Source organism: Oncorhynchus clarkii, chromosome 4 (genome assembly GCF_045791955.1).
Source record: "Oncorhynchus clarkii lewisi isolate Uvic-CL-2024 chromosome 4, UVic_Ocla_1.0, whole genome shotgun sequence".
Lineage (NCBI taxonomy): Eukaryota > Metazoa > Chordata > Actinopteri > Salmoniformes > Salmonidae > Oncorhynchus > Oncorhynchus clarkii.
Window position 1 is genome coordinate 72243652 of NC_092150.1, and position 19891 is coordinate 72263542.

Sequence of the window (19891 nt, forward strand, 5' to 3'; positions counted from 1 at the left end):
TACACACACACATGAGTAGTGTCCTTACACACACACACTAGTATTGTCCTTACACACACACACACACACGAGCAGTGTCCTTACACACACACACACACACGAGTAGTGTCCTTACACACACACACAAACACACACACACACACACACACACACACGAGTGTCCTTACACACACACACGAGTAGTGTCCTTACACACACACACACGAGTAGTGTCCTTACACACACACACACGAGTAGTGTCCTTACACACACACACACGAGTAGTGTCCTTACACACACACACACGAGTAGTGTCCTTACACACACACACACACACGAGTAGTGTCCTTACACACACACACACGAGTAGTGTCCTTACACACACACACACACACACACACACACACACACACACACACGAGTAGTGTCCTTACACACACACACACACACACACACACGAGTAGTGTCCTTACACACACACACACACACACACACACGAGTAGTGTCCTTACACACACACACACACACACACACACGAGTAGTGTCCTTACACACACACACACACACACACACACGAGTAGTGTCCTTACACACACACACACACACACACACGAGTAGTGTCCTTACACACACACACACGAGTAGTGTCCTTACACACACACACACGAGTAGTGTCCTTACACACACACACACGAGTAGTGTCCTTACACACACACACACACACACACACGAGTAGTGTCCTTACACACACACACACACACACGAGTAGTGTCCTTACACACACACACACACACACACACACACGAGTAGTGTCCTTACACACACACACACACACGAGTAGTGTCCTTATACACACACACACACACGAGTAGTGTCCTTACACACACACACACGAGTAGTGTCCTTACACACACACACACACACACACACGAGTAGTGTCCTTACACACACACACACACACACACACGAGTAGTGTCCTTACACACACACACACACATGAGTAGTGTCCTTACACACACACACACGAGTAGTGTCCTTACACACACACACACGAGTAGTGTCCTTACACACACATGATGAGTGTATTTCTTGTGTTTCAGACGGGAAAGATGCCCATCAAGGACATGTTCTGTGACCTGCAGGATGGCAAGAAACTGCTGGAACTACTGGAGGGACTCACAGGAAATGTCCTGGTGCGTGTGTGTTTGTGTGCCTGTGTGTGTGCTTGCGCACATGCCTGCCTGTGTGCGTCCATGCTTGTCTGCGTGTCCGTGCGTGTGTGTACAGTGTATATGTCGTGTGTGTGTGTGTACACTGTGTGTGTGTGTGTACAGTTTGTGTGAATGTGTCGTGTGTGTCGTATGCATATCCATATCTGACCTTTCTCACCCCACTCCCCCAATTCACCCCTCATTCACCCTACCAGTGAATCTGTTTTCTAGCACCAGCACCCCAGCCCAGTACCCAACACCTCGCCAGCCCTCTATCTGTTACCATGATACTAATGCCATAATTGGGTACTAATGCCCTGTTGTGGTATGTAAGGCTAGGAAGGGTTTTTAAATTGGCACCGGTTCAACCCGGTCCCTATTCTTTTCACATGTCCCTTAAAATAAAATAAAAACTAGAGGGGGCTGAAGGCGTAATGGCTGATTGATTTATAGTGTGGAATGGTATGTTGAGCGATAAGTGAGATGTATTAAGCACGCAGACTGGCCCTTGGCAACGGCTAGCACTGCAAGTCTGAAAGTCTCTCTGTCTGGATAGATTTAGCTGCCTCTTTAATTGCAGGTCACTGCCCATCATTAGTGCAGTATTGTGCAAAGATGTGTGTGTCTGTGTGTGTGTGCATGCGTGTGGTGTGTGTAAAGGAACTGAAATCTTGCGTGATTTTACCCTCATAGCAAACCTTCACATTAGACAAGAGAAACAACTAGCACTACCTCAGAAATAATGTCATATCACCTACATGACCTGCTGACCTGTATGAGTCTCAACTCCTCTTGAAGGGTGTGTGCAGTATAGGCTACATGTGGAAAAATGACATGTTGCCTTGTACTGGACACTCTATATACACTCTGATACTCTAGATAATCTACGATACTCTTTGCTATGAACGTCTTAGTGTGCTGAGGTCAGGCAGGATCCTTGCATTAATGTATGTTCTGCCTAACATGCCCTATTCTTCTGTGTTGTTGTTCTCAGACCAAAGAGCGAGGGTCCACCAGAGTTCACGCCCTCAACAACGTCAACAAGGTTCTTCAGGTCCTGCATCAAAACAACGTAAGTACCTACCGTTAGGGCTTTACACTGTATCTCTCTTTATTCTTCTTTATCCCCCTATTTTACTAATCTCTTCCCTTTTCCTTCAGTGTCTAGTGTGCTGTCTCCCTCTTGCATGCTCCCTCTTCTCTCTCTCTCTCTCTCTCTCCCCCCTCTTTCCCCTTTCCCTTGTGTCTCCATACAATGGCCGTGTTCATGTTGTGACCTTGTCTGTGGGAGATAAGATGGGGTCTTTGCATGAGGAGCTCACTAGGGTAGGGGTGGCATGTTAGTTGCTATCCTCCTCCACACTGGCAGAAAAACAGCAGGCTGTTGGGTGCGCGCGCGCGTATGTGTGTGTGTGTGTGTGTGTGTGTGTGTGTGTGTGTGTGTGTGTGTGTGTGTGTGAGTTTGTTAGTGACTTCTTCTGTATTGTGTGTCTCTGTTTGTCAGCCTGATATATCCACAGTTGTGTCAAGTTGTCTGGATGTCCTTTAGGTGGTAGACTATTCTTGATACACACAGGAAACCGTGTGTCAAAATGTATTTGTAATAATGACAATTACAACAATACTGAATGAACACTTATTTTACAATAAAATCAATTTAGCCTCAAGTAAATAATGAAACATTTTCAATTGGGTTTAAATAATGCAAAAACAAAGTGTTGGAGAAGAAAGTAAATGTGCAATATGTGCTATGTAAGAAAGCTAACGTTTAAGTTCCTTGCTCAGAACATGAGAACATATGAAAGCTGGTGGTTCCTTTTAACATGAGACTTCAATATTCCCAGTTAAGAAGTTGTAGGTATTATAGGAATTCTGGGACTATTTTGTCTGTTCTGTTATTTTATGTTATTTTATCTTTGTTTTAGTATGGTCAGGGCGTGAGTTGGGTGGGCAGTCTATGTTTGTTTTAGTATGGTCAGGGCGTCAGTTGGGTGGGCAGTCTATGTTTGTTTTAGTATGGTCAGGGCGTCAGTTGGGTGGGCAGTCTATGTTTGTTTTAGTATGGTCAGGGCGTGAGTTGGGTGGGCAGTCTATGTTTGTTTTAGTATGGTCAGGGCGTGAGTTGGGTGGGCAGTCTATGTTTGTTTTAGTATGGTCAGGGCGTCAGTTGGGTGGGCAGTCTATGTTTGTTTTAGTATGGTCAGGGCGTCAGTTGGGTGGGCAGTCTATGTTTGTTTTAGTATGGTCAGGGCGTCAGTTGGGTGGGCAGTCTATGTTTGTTTTAGTATGGTCAGGGCGTCAGTTGGGTGGGCAGTCTATGTTTGTTTTAGTATGGTCAGGGCGTCAGTTGGGTGGGCAGTCTATGTTTGTTTTAGTATGGTCAGGGCGTGAGTTGGGTGGGCAGTCTATGTTTGTTTTAGTATGGTCAGGGCGTCAGTTGGGTGGGCAGTCTATGTTTGTTTTAGTATGGTCAGGGCGTCAGTTGGGTGGGCAGTCTATGTTTGTTTTAGTATGGTCAGGGCGTGAGTTGGGTGGGCAGTCTATGTTTGTTTTAGTATGGTCAGGGCGTGAGTTGGGTGGGCAGTCTATGTTTGTTTTAGTATGGTCAGGGCGTGAGTTGGGTGGGCAGTCTATGTTTGTTTTAGTATGGTCAGGGCGTCAGTTGGGTGGGCAGTCTATGTTTGTTTTAGTATGGTCAGGGCGTCAGTTGGGTGGGCAGTCTATGTTTGTTTTAGTATGGTCAGGGCGTCAGTTGGGTGGGCAGTCTATGTTTGTTTTAGTATGGTCAGGGCGTCAGTTGGGTGGGCAGTCTATGTTTGTTTTAGTATGATCAGGGCGTCAGTTGGGTGGGCAGTCTATGTTTGTTTTAGTATGGTCAGGGCGTGAGTTGGGTGGGCAGTCTATGTTTGTTTTAGTATGGTCAGGGCGTCAGTTGGGTGGGCAGTCTATGTTTGTTTTAGTATGGTCAGGGCGTCAGTTGGGTGGGCAGTCTATGTTTGTTTTAGTATGGTCAGGGCGTCAGTTGGGTGGGCAGTCTATGTTTGTTTTAGTATGGTCAGGGCGTCAGTTGGGTGGGCAGTCTATGTTTGTTTTAGTATGGTCAGGGCGTGAGTTGGGTGTTTGTTTGTTTTAGTATGGTCAGGGCGTCAGTTGGGTGGGCAGTCTATGTTTGTTTTAGTATGGTCAGGGCGTCAGTTGGGTGGGCAGTCTATGTTTGTTTTAGTATGGTCAGGGCGTCAGTTGGGTGGGCAGTCTATGTTTGTTTTAGTATGGTCAGGGCGTCAGTTGGGTGGGCAGTCTATGTTTGTTTTAGTATGGTCAGGGCGTCAGTTGGGTGGGCAGTCTATGTTTGTTTTAGTATGGTCAGGGCGTCAGTTGGGTGGGCAGTCTATGTTTGTTTTAGTATGGTCAGGGCGTGAGTTGGGTGGGCAGTCTATGTTTGTTTTAGTATGGTCAGGGCGTCAGTTGGGTGGGCAGTCTATGTTTGTTTTAGTATGGTCAGGGCGTCAGTTGGGTGGGCAGTCTATGTTTGTTTTAGTATGGTCAGGGCGTCAGTTGGGTGGGCAGTCTATGTTTGTTTTAGTATGGTCAGGGCGTCAGTTGGGTGGGCAGTCTATGTTTGTTTTAGTATGGTCAGGGCGTCAGTTGGGTGGGCAGTCTATGTTTGTTTTAGTATGGTCAGGGCGTCAGTTGGGTGGGCAGTCTATGTTTGTTTTAGTATGGTCAGGGCGTGAGTTGGGTGGGCAGTCTATGTTTGTTTTAGTATGGTCAGGGCGTCAGTTGGGTGGGCAGTCTATGTTTGTTTTAGTATGGTCAGGGCGTCAGTTGGGTGGGCAGTCTATGTTTGTTTTAGTATGGTCAGGGCGTGAGTTGGGTGGGCAGTCTATGTTTGTTTTAGTATGGTCAGGGCGTGAGTTGGGTGGGCAGTCTATGTTTGTTTTAGTATGGTCAGGGCGTCAGTTGGGTGGGCAGTCTATGTTTGTTTTAGTATGGTCAGGGCGTGAGTTGGGTGGGCAGTCTATGTTTGTTTTAGTATGGTCAGGGCGTCAGTTGGGTGGGCAGTCTATGTTTGTTTTAGTATGGTCAGGGCGTCAGTTGGGTGGGCAGTCTATGTTTGTTTTAGTATGGTCAGGGCGTCAGTTGGGTGGGCAGTCTATGTTTGTTTTAGTATGGTCAGGGCGTCAGTTGGGTGGGCAGTCTATGTTTGTTTTAGTATGGTCAGGGCGTCAGTTGGGTGGGCAGTCTATGTTTGTTTTAGTATGGTCAGGGCGTCAGTTGGGTGGGCAGTCTATGTTTGTTTTAGTATGGTCAGGGCGTCAGTTGGGTGGGCAGTCTATGTTTGTTTTAGTATGGTCAGGGCGTCAGTTGGGTGGGCAGTCTATGTTTGTTTTAGTATGGTCAGGGCGTCAGTTGGGTGGGCAGTCTATGTTTGTTTTAGTATGGTCAGGGCGTCAGTTGGGTGGGCAGTCTATGTTTGTTTTAGTATGGTCAGGGCGTCAGTTGGGTGGGCAGTCTATGTTTGTTTTAGTATGGTCAGGGCGTCAGTTGGGTGGGCAGTCTATGTTTGTTTTAGTATGGTCAGGGCGTCAGTTGGGTGGGCAGTCTATGTTTGTTTTAGTATGGTCAGGGCGTCAGTTGGGTGGGCAGTCTATGTTTGTTTTAGTATGGTCAGGGCGTCAGTTGGGTGGGCAGTCTATGTTTGTTTTAGTATGGTCAGGGCGTCAGTTGGGTGGGCAGTCTATGTTTGTTTTAGTATGGTCAGGGCGTCAGTTGGGTGGGCAGTCTATGTTTGTTTTAGTATGGTCAGGGCGTCAGTTGGGTGGGCAGTCTATGTTTGTTTTAGTATGGTCAGGGCGTCAGTTGGGTGGGCAGTCTATGTTTGTTTTAGTATGGTCAGGGCGTCAGTTGGGTGGGCAGTCTATGTTTGTTTTAGTATGGTCAGGGCGTCAGTTGGGTGGGCAGTCTATGTTTGTTTTAGTATGGTCAGGGCGTGAGTTGGGTGGGCAGTCTATGTTTGTTTTAGTATGGTCAGGGCGTCAGTTGGGTGGGCAGTCTATGTTTGTTTTAGTATGGTCAGGGCGTCAGTTGGGTGGGCAGTCTATGTTTGTTTTAGTATGGTCAGGGCGTCAGTTGGGTGGGCAGTCTATGTTTGTTTTAGTATGGTCAGGGCAGTTGGGTGGGCAGTCTAGTATGGTCAGGGCGTCAGTTGGGTGGGCAGTCTATGTTTGTTTTAGTATGGTCAGGGCGTCAGTTGGGTGGGCAGTCTATGTTTGTTTTAGTATGGTCAGGGCGTCAGTTGGGTGGGCAGTCTATGTTTGTTTTAGTATGGTCAGGGCGTCAGTTGGGTGGGCAGTCTATGTTTGTTTTAGTATGGTCAGGGCGTCAGTTGGGTGGGCAGTCTATGTTTGTTTTAGTATGGTCAGGGCGTGAGTTGGGTGGGCAGTCTATGTTTGTTTTAGTATGGTCAGGGCGTGAGTTGGGTGGGCAGTCTATGTTTGTTTTAGTATGGTCAGGGCGTCAGTTGGGTGGGCAGTCTATGTTTGTTTTAGTATGGTCAGGGCGTCAGTTGGGTGGGCAGTCTATGTTTGTTTTAGTATGGTCAGGGCGTCAGTTGGGTGGGCAGTCTATGTTTGTTTTAGTATGGTCAGGGCGTCAGTTGGGTGGGCAGTCTATGTTTGTTTTAGTATGGTCAGGGCGTGAGTTGGGTGGGCAGTCTATGTTTGTTTTTCTATGTTGGCAGCTGTCAATTGTTGTCCCTGATTGAGAATCAGGTAGCCTGGGTTTCACTTTTGGGTTGTGGGTGTTTGTCTTCCATGTCAGTGTTTGTCGCCATACGGAACTGTTTCGTTCATTTCACGTTTATTGTTTTGTATTTCGTAGTGTTCAGTTTATGTATTAAAATAAACATTATGGACACTTACCATGCTGCAAATTGGTCCTCCGATCCTTCTCGCTACTCCTCCTCAGAAGAGGAGGACGAGGTTCATTACATATTTCCCTCTATACCTTTTGAATTTCATTAACCTTTGACTATTGGATGTTCTTATAGGCACTTTAGTATTGCCAGTGTAACAGTATAGATTCTGTCCCTCTCCTCGCTCATCTCTGGGCTCGAACCCGCAACACAACGACAACAGCCACCATCGAAGCAGCGTTACCCATGCAGAGCAAAGGGAACAACTACTAGAAGGCTCAGAGCGAGTGACGTTTGAAACACTATTACCGCGTGCTAACTAGCTAGCCATTTCACTTCGGTTACACCAGCCTCATCTCGGGAGTTGATAGGCTTAAAGTCATAAACAGCGCAATGCTTGACGCACAACGAAGAGCTGCTGGCAAAACGCACGAAAGTGCTGTTTTAATGAATGTTTACGCGCCTGCTTCTGCCTACCACCGCTCAGTCAGATACTTAGATACTTGTATGCTTAGTCAGATTATATGCAATGCAGGACACGCTAGATAATATCTAGTAATATCATCAACCATGTGTAGTTAACTAGTGATTATTTTGTTATGAAAACTTGAAATCGGCCCTAATTAATCAGCCATTGCGATTAATCGTCCGACCTCTAATCTGTACTGTGTACCTGTACTGTGTATCTGTATCTGTACTGTGTATCTGTACGTGTGTATCTCTATCTGTACTGTGTATCTCTATCTGTACTGTGTATCTGTACTGTGTATCTGTACGTGTGTATCTCTATCTGTACTGTGTATCTCTCTATCTGTACTGTGTATCTGTACTGTGTATCTGTACGTGTGTATCTCTATCTGTACTGTGTATCTGTACTGTGTATCTCTCTATCTGTACTGTGTATCTGTACTATGTATCTCTATCTGTACTGTGTATCTCTCTATCTGTACTGTGTATCTCTATATCTGTACTGTGTATATGTACTGTGTATCTGTGTCTGTACTGTGTATCTGTATCTGTACTGTGTATCTGTACTTGTGTATCTCTATCTGTACTGTGTATATGTACTGTGTATCTGTGTCTGTACTGTGTATCTGTATCTGTACTGTGTATCTGTACTGTGTATCTCTATTTGTACTGTGTATCTGTACTGTGTATCTGTACGTGTGTATCTCTATCGGTACTGTGTATCTCTATCTGTACTGTGTATCTCTATCTGTACTGTGTATCTCTCTATCTGTACTGTGTATCTGTACTGTGTATCTCTCTATCTGTACTGTGTATCTGTACTGTGTATCTCTCTATATGTACTGTGTATCTCTATTTGTACTGTGTATCTGTATCTGTCCTGTGTATCTGTACTGTGTATCTGTATCTGTACTGTGTATCTGTATCTGTACTGTGTATCTCTCTATCTGTACTGTGTATCTGTATCTGTACTGTGTATCTGTACTGTGTATCTCTCTATCTGTACTGTGTATCTCTCTATCTGTACTGTGTATCTGTACTGTGTATCTCTCTATCTGTACTGTGTATCTGTACTGTGTATCTCTCTATCTGTACTGTGTCTCTCTCTATCTGTACTGTGTATCTGTACTGTGTATCTCTCTATCTGTACTGTGTATCTCTATCTGTACTGTGTATATGTACTGTGTATCTATACTATGTATCTCTATCTGTACTGTGTATCTCTATCTGTACTGTGTCTCTCTCTATATGTACTGTGTCTCTCTCTATATGTACTGTGTATCTCTATCTGTACTGTGTATCTGTATCTGTTCTGTGTATCTGTACTGTGTATCTGTATAGGTTCTGTGTATCTGTAGTGTGTATATGTACTGTGTATCTATCTGTACTGTGTATCTATCTGTACTGTGTATCGATCTGTACTGTGTATCTCTCGATCTGTACTGTATCTCCCTATCTGTAATGTGTATCTCTCGATCTGTAATGTGTATCTCTCTATCTGTACTGTGTATCTGTACTGTGTGTCTCTCGATCTGTAATGTGTATCTCTCTATCTGTACTGTGTGTCTGTATCTGTACTGTGTATATGTACTGTGTATCTATCTGTACTGTGTATCTATCTGTACTGTGTATCTCTCTATCTGTACTGTGTATCTCTCTATCTGTACTCTGTATCTGTACTGTGTATCTGTACTGTGTGTCTGTACTGTGTATCTCTCTATCTGTACTGTGTATCTGTATTATGTATCTGTACTGTGTATCTGTATCTGTACTGTGTATCTCTATCTGTACTGTGCATCTGTATCTGTGTATCTGTACTGTGTATCTCTATCTGTACTGTGTATCTGTATCTGTTCTGTGTATCTGTATCTGTACTGTGTATTTCTCTATCTGTACTGTGTATCTGTATCTGTTCTGTGTATCTGTATCTGTACTGTGTATTTCTCTATCTGTACTGTGTATCTGTATCTGTTCTATGTATCTGTACTGTGTATCTGTATCTGTACTGTGTATCTGTATCTGTACTGTGTATCTGTACTGTGTATTTCTCTATCTGTACTGTGTATCTGTATCTGTTCTATGTATCTGTACTGTGCATCTGTATCTGTGTATCTGTATCTGTACTGTGTATCTGTACTGTGTATCTCTATCAGTACTGTGCATCTGTATCTGTACTGTGTATCTGTATTGTGTATCTGTACCTGTACTGTGTATCTCTATCTGTATTGTGTATCTGCACTGTGTATCTGTACTATGTATCTCTATCTGTACTGTGTATCTATCTATCTGTACTGTGTATCTGTACTATGTATCTGTATCTGTACTGTGTATCTGTATCTGTACTGTGTATCTGTATCTGTACTGTGTATCTGTATCTGTACTGTGTATTTCTCTATCTGTACTGTGTATTTCTCTATCTGTACTGTGTATCTGTATCTGTTATGTGTATCTGTATCTGTTATGTGTATCTGTATCTGTACTGTGTATCTGTATCTGTACTGTGTATCTGTATCTGTACTGTGTATCTGTATCTGTACTGTGTATTTCTCTATCTGTACTGTGTATTTCTCTATCTGTACTGTGTATCTGTATCTGTTATGTGTATCTGTATCTGTTATGTGTATCTGTATCTGTACTGTGTATCTGTATCTGTACTGTGTATCTGTATCTGTACTGTGTATTTCTCTATCTGTACTGTGTATTTCTCTATCTGTACTGTGTATCTGTACTGTGTATCTCTCTATCTGTACTGTGTATCTATCTATCTGTACTGTGTATCTGTATCTGTACTGTGTATCTGTACTAGTTATCTCTCTATCTGTACTGTGTATCTGTATCTGTACTGTGTACCTGTATCTGTACTATGTATCTGTATCTGTTCTGTGTATCTGTATCTGTACTGTGTATCTGTACTGTGTATCTCTCTATCTGTACTGTGTATTTCTCTATCTGTACTGTGTATCTGTATCTGTACTGTGTATCTGTACTATGTATCTCTATCTGTACTGTGTATTTCTATATCTGTACTGTGTATTTCTCTATCTGTACTGTGTATCTGTACTATGTATCTCTATCTGTACTGTGTATTTCTCTATCTGTACTGTGTATCTGTACTATGTATCTCTATCTGTACTGTGTATTTCTCTATCTGTACTGTGTATCTGTACTGTGTATCTCTCTATCTGTACTGTGTATCTGTAACTTTGTATCTGTATCTGTACTGTGTATCTGTATCTGTACTGTGTATCTGTACTGTGTATCACGTGTGTGTGATAATGCAGGCATGATTGGGTTAATGGATGGTGGGGTTAAGAGTTTAAGGGTCACGTTATTGGCTGAGAGGTCACTCGTTGCCCCCCTGACCCCAAGGAATAGTGTTCCAGAATGTTCCATTCTACCCCCTGTGTGTTTGTAATCACTCCATCACTCCATGAATGTAAGCTTGTCACATGATTAGGCTGGTATCACAGGGTGTAGGGGATATCATTAGACACTTTTAATCCACTTTAGCACTTTTTACATGTGGGGTTTCTGGGTTTCACTTGACCACACACAGCAGCCTACAGCTGTAGAGGTGAGGACAGCTGTGGGAGACTGAGATTAGTTATTGGATCACAGGAAAGCCCGCAAAGCAGCTTAATGGTACAAGTTGTTAATCTTGAGTATTACGGCATGTTCAACTTTCTATAAGGGAAGGTAATAAAAAGCATTTTGACTTGACTTTTAATATCTTGACCTCTCTCTGTGTCTCTGTCTCGATGTCTGTCTCTATCAATTTAAATGTAAGTGCTTTATTGGCATGGGAAACATATGTTAACATTGCCAAAGCAAGTGAAGTAGATAATAAACAAAAGTGAAATAAACAATAAAAATGAACAGTAAACATTACACTCACAGAAGTTTCAAAAGAATAAAGACATTACAAATGTCATTATGTCTATATACAGTGTTGTAACGATGTACAAATGGTTGAAGGGAAAATAAATAAGCATAAATATGGGTTGTATTTACAATGGTGTTTGTTCTTCACTGGTTGACCTTTTCTTGTGGCAACAGTACACAGTCACACAGTCACAACAGTCACAAATCTTGCTGCTGTGATGGCACACTGTGGTATTTCACCTAGTAGATATGGGAGTTTATCAAAATTGGGTTTGTTTTCAAATTCTTTGTGGGTCTGTGTAATCTGAGGGAAATATATGTCTCTAATATGGTCTACTACATTGGACACGAGGTTAGGAAGTGCAGCTCAGTTTCCACCTAATTTTGTGTGCAGTGTGCACATAGCCTGTCTTCTCTTGAGAGCCATGTCTGCCTACGGCGACCTTTCTCAATAGCAAGGCTATGCTCACTGAGTCTGTACATAGTCAAAGCTTTCCTTAAGTTTGGGTCAGTCACAGTGGTCAGGTATTCTGCCACTGTGTCTTCTCTTTTAAGGGCCAAATAACATTCTAGTTTGCTCTGTTTTTTTTTGTGTGAATTCTTTCCAATGTGTTAAGTAATTATCTTTTTGTTTTCTCATGATTTGGTTGGGTCTAATTGTGCTGCTGTCCTGGGGCTCTGTGGGGTGTGTTTGTGAACAGAGCCCCAGGACCAGCTTGCTTAGGGGACTCTTCTCCAGGTTCATCTCTCTGTAGGTGATGGCTTTGTTATGGAAGGTTTGGGAATCGCTTCCTTTTAGGAGGTTCTAGAATTGAACGGCCCTTTTCTGGATTTTGATAATTCGCGGGTATCGGCCTAATTCTGCTCTGCATGCATTATTTGGTGTTTTACGTTGTATGCGGAGTCTCAATTTGGTGTTTGTTCCATTTGATTAATTCAGACCCCAGACCTCACAACCATAAAGGGCAATGGGTTCTATAATCCTAATTGGCATGTCGAATTTTCTATTCCTTTTGATGGTTGTCTCTCTCCCACCCTCTCTCTCTTTCTCTCACTAACTCAGGTGGATCTGGTAAACATAGGAGGAACAGACATTGTTGATGGAAACCACAAGCTGACTCTGGGTCTCATCTGGAGTATTATCCTCCACTGGCAGGTGAACGCACGCACACAGAGAGAGAGATGAGTTTGCTTTGAGTGTACTGTCCACTGGGGACGTAGCTTTGAACGATCAACAAAAGCGCTGTTGAAAAGGCAAATATTTTTCTGCGTCTCAGACATGTGACAGGACTTGTATAATTGGTGTTCTACTTACAAACCCTCCTCTTTTGCCTGTCCCTGTGTCTCTCCCATGTCTCTCTTTTCTGTCTGTCTCTCCCCTGTCTGTCTCTCTCTCCCCTGTCCCTGTGTCTCTTTCTGTCTCTCTCTCTCCCCTGTTCCTGCCCCTGTCTGTCTCTCTCTCCCCTGTCTGTCTCTCTCTCCACTGTATGTCTCTCTCTCCCCTGTCTGTCTCTCTCTCCACTGTCTGTCTCTCTCTCCCCGGTCTGTCTCTCTCTCCCCTGTTTATCTCTCTCTCCCCTGTCTGTCTCTCTCTCCCCTGTCTGTCTCTCTCTCCCGGTCTGGTCTGTCTCTCTCTCTCTCCCCCTGTCTGTCTCTCTCTCCCCTGTGTCTGTCTCTCTCTCCCCTGTGTCTCTCTCTCCCCTGTGTCTCTCTCTCCCCTGTCTGTCTGTCTCTCTCTCCCCTGTCTCTCTCTCTCCCCTGTCTCTCTCTCTCCCCTGTCTGTCTCTCTCTCCCCGGTCTGTCTCTCTCTCCCCTGTCTGTCTCTCTCTCCCCTGTCTGTCTCTCTCTCCCCTGTCTGTCTCTCTCTCCCCTGTCTGTCTCTCTCTCCCCTGTCTGTCTCTCTCTCCCCTGTCTGTCTCTCTCTCCCCTGTTTATCTCTCTCTCCCCGGTCTGTCTCTCTCTCCCCGGTCTGTCTCTCTCTCCCCGGTCTGTCTCTCTCTCCCCTGTCTGTCTCTCTCTCCCCTGTCTGTCTCTCTCTCCCCTGTCCCTGTGTCTCTTTCTGTCTCTCTCTCTCCCCTGTTCCTGCCCCTGTCTGTCTCTCTCTCCTCTGTCCCTGTGTCTCCATCGGTCTCTCTCTCCTCTGTCCCTGTGTATCTGTCTCTCTCTCCCCTGTCTCTGTGTATCTGTCTCTCTCTCCCCTGTCTGTCTCTCTCTCCCCTGTCTGTCTCTCTCTCCCCTGTCTGTCTCTCTCTCCCCTGTCCCCGTGTCTCTATCTGTCTCTCTCCCCTGTCCCTGTGTATCTGTCTCTCCCCGGTATGTCTCTCTCTCTCTCCCCTGTCCCTGTCTCTCCGTCTGTCTCTCTCTCCCCTGTTTATCTCTCTCTCCCATGTCTGTCTCTCTCTCCCCTGTCTTTCTCTCTTTCTCCCCTGTCTGTCTCTCTCTCCCCTGTCTGTCTCTCTCTCCCCTGTCCCTGTGTATCTGTCTCTCTCTCCCCTGTCTGTCTCTCTCTCCCCTGTCCCTGTGTATCTGTCTCTCTCTCCCCGGTCTGTCTCTCTCTCCCCTGTCTGTCTCTCTCTCCCCTGTCTGTCTCTCTCTCCCCTGTCCCTGTGTGTCTGCCTCTCTCTCCCCGGTCTGTCTCTCTCTCCCCGGTCTGTCTCTCTCTCCCCTGTCTGTCTCTCTCTCCCCTGTCTGTCTCTCTCTCCCCTGTCCCTGTGTATCTGTCTCTCTCTCCCCTGTCTGTTTCTCTCTCCCCTGTCCCTGTGTATCTGTCTCTCTCTCCCCTGTCTGTCTGTCTGTCTCTCTCTCCCCTGTCTGTCTGTCTGTCTCTCTCTCCCCTGTCCCCGTGTCTCTCTGTCTCTCTCTCCCCTGTCCATGTGTATCTGTTTCTCCCCTCTCTATATGTATGGTCCCTCTCAGGTGAAAGACATCATGAAGGACATCATGTCCAACTTGCAGCAGACCAACAGTGAGAAGATCCTGCTGAGCTGGGTGAGGCAGTGTACCCGCTCCTACCAGGACCACGTCAACGTGCTCAACTTCACCACCAGCTGGTCCGACGGACTGGCCTTTAACGCCATCCTGCACCGCTTCAGGTCAGGGGTCAGGGGGCCAGGGGATGTTCCGGTAGCAACAGTGTCACCCTAATGGTTGTATATCTATCCAACAGTATACTGTTTAGATCAGGGTTTTCCAACCGTGTTCCTGGAGAGTTACACTTCTGTAGGTTTTCACTCCAACTCTGTTCCTGGAGAGTTACACTTCTGTAGGTTTTCATTCCAACTCTGTTCCTGGAGAGTTACACTTCTGTAGGTTTTCACTCCAACTCTGTTCCTGGAGAGTTACACTTCTGTAGGTTTTCACTCCAACTCTGTTCCTGGAGAGTTACACTTCTGTAGGTTTTCACTCCAACTCTGTTCCTGGAGAGTTACACTTCTGTAGGTTTTCACTCCAACCTCAGTTGTAACTAAAATGATTCAGCTTACCAATCAGATAATTATTATACTGAACAAAAATGTAAACACAACATGTAAAGTGTTGGTCCCACAATTTAATGAGCTGAAATAAAAGATCCCAGAAATGTTCCATACCCACAAAAAGCTTATTTCTCTTAAATGTTCTGCACAGATTTGTTTACATCCCTGTTAGTGAGCATTTCTCCTGGGCCAAGATAATCCATCCTCCTGACAGTTGTGGCATATCAAGAATCTGATTAAACAGCATGATCATTACACAGGTGCTCCTTGTGCTTGGGACAGTACAAGGCCACTCTAAAATGTGCAGTTTTGTCACACAACACAATGTCACAGATGTCTCAAGTTTTGAGGGAGCGTGCAATTGGCATGCTGACTGCAGGAATGTCCACCAGAGCTGTTGCCAGATAATTGAATGTTAATTTCCTTACCATAAGCCATTTTAGAGAATTTAGCAGGACGTCCAAACGGCCTCACAACCGCAGACCACGTTTAACATTGCCAGCCCAGGACCTCCACATCCGGCTTCTTCACCTGTGGGATCGTCTGAGACTAGCCACCTGGACAGTTGATGAAACTGAGGAGTATTTATGTCTGTAATAAAACCCCAGAGTTGGAGTTATAACCTACAGGACAGTAGCTCTCCAAGAACAGGGTTGGAGTTATAACCTACAGGACAGTAGCTCTCCAAGAACAGGGTTGGAGTTATAACCTACAGGACAGTAGCTCTCCAGGAACAGGGTTGGAGTTATAACCTACAGGACAGTAGCTCTCCAAGAACAGGGTTGGAGTTATAACCTACAGGACAGTAGCTCTCCAGGAACAGGGTTGGAGTTAAAACCTACAGGACGGTAGCTCTCCAGGAACAGGGTTGGAGAGACCCGGTCTAGATGTCTCGTTCTGTATACCAAGACCTGGACAGTGGCCATGTTGAAAATGTTTGTTTTCTGAACATTTTCAGTGTAGAAGGTGGTAAAATATGTACAAGTGAAATTCTAAATCTTGCCCCTAAACGCTACTGCTTTCACCTCAATCTAGCAGCAAGCAGCTCATTCAACACAGTGACCAGACCAGTCTTATCTCAGCATTTAAACAAGTCCAATTCCACCTCACTGGAGTTGAGAAAGAGGCTCTAAATAGCAGTGTATGAGGCCCTATCTGGCCCCCTGGCTGTGTTTGCTCTGAGGGTCTCTCTCTCTCTCTCCCTGTGTGTGTGTGTGTGTGTGTGTGTTGGTGTCAGCCCGAGGCTATGTCACTAGGGAAAGATTAAAGCAGCCATGGCAGGGTAACTGCTTGTGTGAACACTGCTCACCTCGCCATTTTTACGTCTGACAAGTGCTCTTATGTACAGAACACTGGATCTATCACACAGACTATTCTATGAAAATAACTGAAAATAACTGGTGCTTTGCAAGGAAACTACACTGGGAATGTTGTTTGGAGCTCAGAGGCCTTGATTTGATGTTGATTTAATGTTGACTTGATGCTGCTGGTGTGTTGTTTCTCCAGGCCCAATGTGTTGAGCTGGGACAGGGTTCTGAGCCTCAGTCCAGTGGAGAGACTGGACCATGCCTTTACTGTAGCCAAAGACCAGCTGGCCATAGAGAGACTACTGGACCCTGAAGGTACAAATAAAAATGGAGGAGAGTGTATATCATATATATAGCTTACAGTGGGGCAAAAAAGTATTTAGTCAGCCACCAATTGTGCAAGTTCTCCCACTTAAAAAGATGAGAGAGGCCTGTAATTTTCATCATAGGTACACTTCAACTATGACAGACAAAATGAGGAAAAAAATTCAGAAAATCACATTGTAGGATTTTTAATGAATTTATTTGCAAATTATGGTGGAAAATAAGTATTTGGTCACCTTCAAACAAGCAAGATTTCTGGCTCTCACAGACCTGTAACTTGTGTGGGTTCGATTACAGGCTCAAAATGGCCAGAAACAAAGAACTTTCTTCTGAAACTTGTCGGTCTATTCTTGTTCTGAGAAATTAAAGCTATTCCATGTGAGAAATTGCCAAGAAACGGATGATCTGGTACAACGCTGTGTACAAGTCCCTTCACAGAACAGTGCAAACTGGCTCTAACCAGAATAGAAAGAGGAGTGGGAGGTCCCGGTGCACAACTGAGAACTAGGACAAGTACATTAGTGTCTAGTTTGAGAAACAGACGCCAAACTGGCAGCTTCATTAAATAGTACCCGCAAAACATCAGTCTCAACGTCAACAGTGAAGAGGCGACTCCGGGATGCTGGCCTTCTAGGCAAAGTTGCAAAGAAAAATCCATATCTCAGACTGGCCAATACAAAGAAAAGATTAAGATGGGCAAAAGAACACAGACACTAGATAGCGAAAGATTGGAAAAAAGTGTTATCGACAGACTAATCTAAGTTTGATGTGTTGGATCACAAAGAAGAACATTTGTGAGATGCAGAAAAAAATGAAAAGATGCTGGAGGAGTGCTTGACGTCATCTGTCAAGCATGGTGGAGGCAATGTGATGGTCTGGGGGTGCTTTGGTGGTGGTAAAAGTGGGAGATTTGTACAGGGTAAAAGGGATCTTGAAGAAGGAAGGCTATCACTCCATTTTGCAACGCCATGCCATACCCTGTGGACGCCGATTAATTGGAGCCAATTTCCTCCAACAGGACAATGACCCAAAGCACAGCTCCAAACTATGCAAGAACTATTCAGGGAAGAAGCAGTCAGCTGGTATTCTGTCTATAATGGAGTGGCCAGCACAGTCACCAGATCTCAACCTTATTGAGCTGTTGTGGGAGCAGCTTGACCGTCTGGTAGTAAGAAATGCCCATCAAGCCAATCCAACTTGTGGGAGGTGCTTGAGGAAGCATGGGGTGAAGTCTCTTCAGATTACCTCAACAAAATGACGACTAGAATACCAAAGGTCTGCAAGGCTGTCATTTCTGCAAATGGAGGATTCTTTGACAAAGCAAAGTTTGAAGGACACAATTATTTCAATTAAAAATCATTATTCATAACCTTATCAACGTCTCGACTATATTTCCTATTAATTTTGCAACTAATTTCATATATGTTTTCATGGAAATCAAGGACATTTCTAAGTGACCCCAAACTTTTGAACGGTAGTGTATATAAGGAACACCTTCCTATTATTGAGGTTTACCCCCCCCCCCCCCCCCCCCCCCAGCCTCAATTTGTCAGGGCATGGACTCTACAAGGTGCCAAGCGTTCCACAGGGATGCTGCCCCATGTTGACTCCAATGCTTCCCACAGTTGTGTCAAGTTGGCTCGATGTCCTTAGGGTGGTGGACCATTCTTGATAAACACAGGGAACTGTTGAGCATGAAAAACCCAGCGTCATTGCAGTTCTTGACACAAACCGGTGCGCCTGGCGCCAACTAGCAGGCCCTGTTCAAAGGCACTTTAAATGTTCTGTCTTGCCAATTCCCCCTCTGAATAGCACACATACACAATCCATGTCTCAATTGTCTCAAGGGTTAAAAATCCTTCTTTAGCCTGTCTCCTCCCCTTCATCTACACTGATTGAACTGGATTTAACAAGTTACATCAATAGGGGATCATAGCTTTCATTTGGTCAGTCTATGTCATGGAAAGAGCAGGTGTTCTCGATGCTTCTATACTATAGACTTACACTATATATAAAGAATGTGGACACACATAAACAATTGTCTGTCTTCGGTTGCAACACTCACTACAAGTTCCAAACTCCCTCTGGAAGCAACGTCAGCACAAGAACTGTTCATCTGGAGCTTCATGAAATGGGTTTCCATGGCCGAGCAGCCGCACACAAGTCTAGGATCACCATGCACAATGCCAAGCGTTGGCTGGAGTGGTGTAAAGCTCACTTATATTGGACTCTGGAGCAGTGGAAACACGTTCTTTGGAGTGAAGAATCACCATCCGGCAGTCCGACGGACGAATTTGAGTTTGCCAGGAGAACACTGCCTACCCCAATGCATAGTGCCAACTGGAAAGTTTGGTGGAGGAAGAATAATGGTCTGGGGCTGTTTTTTATGGTTCGAGTTAGGCCCCTTAGTTCCAGTGAAGGGAAATCTTAGCGTTACATCATATAATGACATTCTATAAGATTCTGTGCTTTCAACTTTGTAGCAACAGTTTGGGGAAGGCCCTTTCCTGTTTCAGCATGACAATGCCCCTGTGCACAAAGTGAGGTCCATGCAGAAATGGTTTGGGATGAATTGGAACACTGACTGTGAGCCAGGGCCAATCGTCCAACATCAGAGACCAACCTCACTAATCCTCTTGTAGCTGAATGGAAGAAAGTCCCCGCATAAATGTTCCAACATCTCGTGGAAAGAGTTCCCAGAAGAGTGGAGGCTGTTATTACAGCAATGTTCCAACATCTAGTGGAACGCCTTCCCAGAAGAGTGGAGGCTGTTATTACAGCAATGTTCCAACATCTAGTGGAACGCCTTCCCAGAAGAGTGGAGGCTGTTATTACAGCAATGTTCCAACATCTAGTGGAAAGCCTTCCCAGAAGAGTGGAGGCTAATAGCCGCAATGTTCCAACATCTAGTGGAAAGCCTTCCCAGAAGAGTGGAGGCTAATAGCAGCAATGTTCCAACATCTAGTGGAAAGCCTTCCCAGAAGAGTGGAGGCTGTTATAGCAGCAATGTTCCAACTTCTAGTGGAAAGCCTTCCCAGAAGAGTGGAGGCTAATAGCAGCAATGTTCCAACATCTAGGGGAAAGCCTTCCCAGAAGAGTGGAGGCTAATAGCAGCAATGTTCCAACTTCTAGTGGAAAGCCTTCCCAGAAGAGTGGAGGCTGTTATAGCAGCGACAGGGGACCAACTGTTAATGCCCATGATTTTGGAATGAGATGTTTGACGACCAGGTGTCCACATACCTTTGGTCATGTAGTGTATATAGACATACATACATATATCACAGTCCTAAGTTTTTACGGGCAAGTGATCGGTTTTATGTCTTTACCAGTTCT

At 44.9% G+C, this 19891-nt stretch overlaps 1 protein-coding gene across 6 annotated transcripts in view; it reads left to right on the top strand.

The window, feature by feature from the left end:
- The window catches only part of LOC139407256 (utrophin), a 334795-nt gene that overhangs the window by 51823 nt on the left and 263081 nt on the right, over nt 1-19891 (top strand). For all 6 annotated transcript variants that reach the window (XM_071150875.1, XM_071150879.1, XM_071150876.1 and 3 more), the window contains 5 exons: nt 1080-1172; nt 2185-2262; nt 12518-12610; nt 14371-14546; nt 16434-16549. In XM_071150875.1, coding sequence (XP_071006976.1) covers nt 1080-1172; nt 2185-2262; nt 12518-12610; nt 14371-14546; nt 16434-16549 — 556 coding nt within the window. The remainder of the gene's footprint in view (nt 1-1079; nt 1173-2184; nt 2263-12517; nt 12611-14370; nt 14547-16433; nt 16550-19891) is intronic.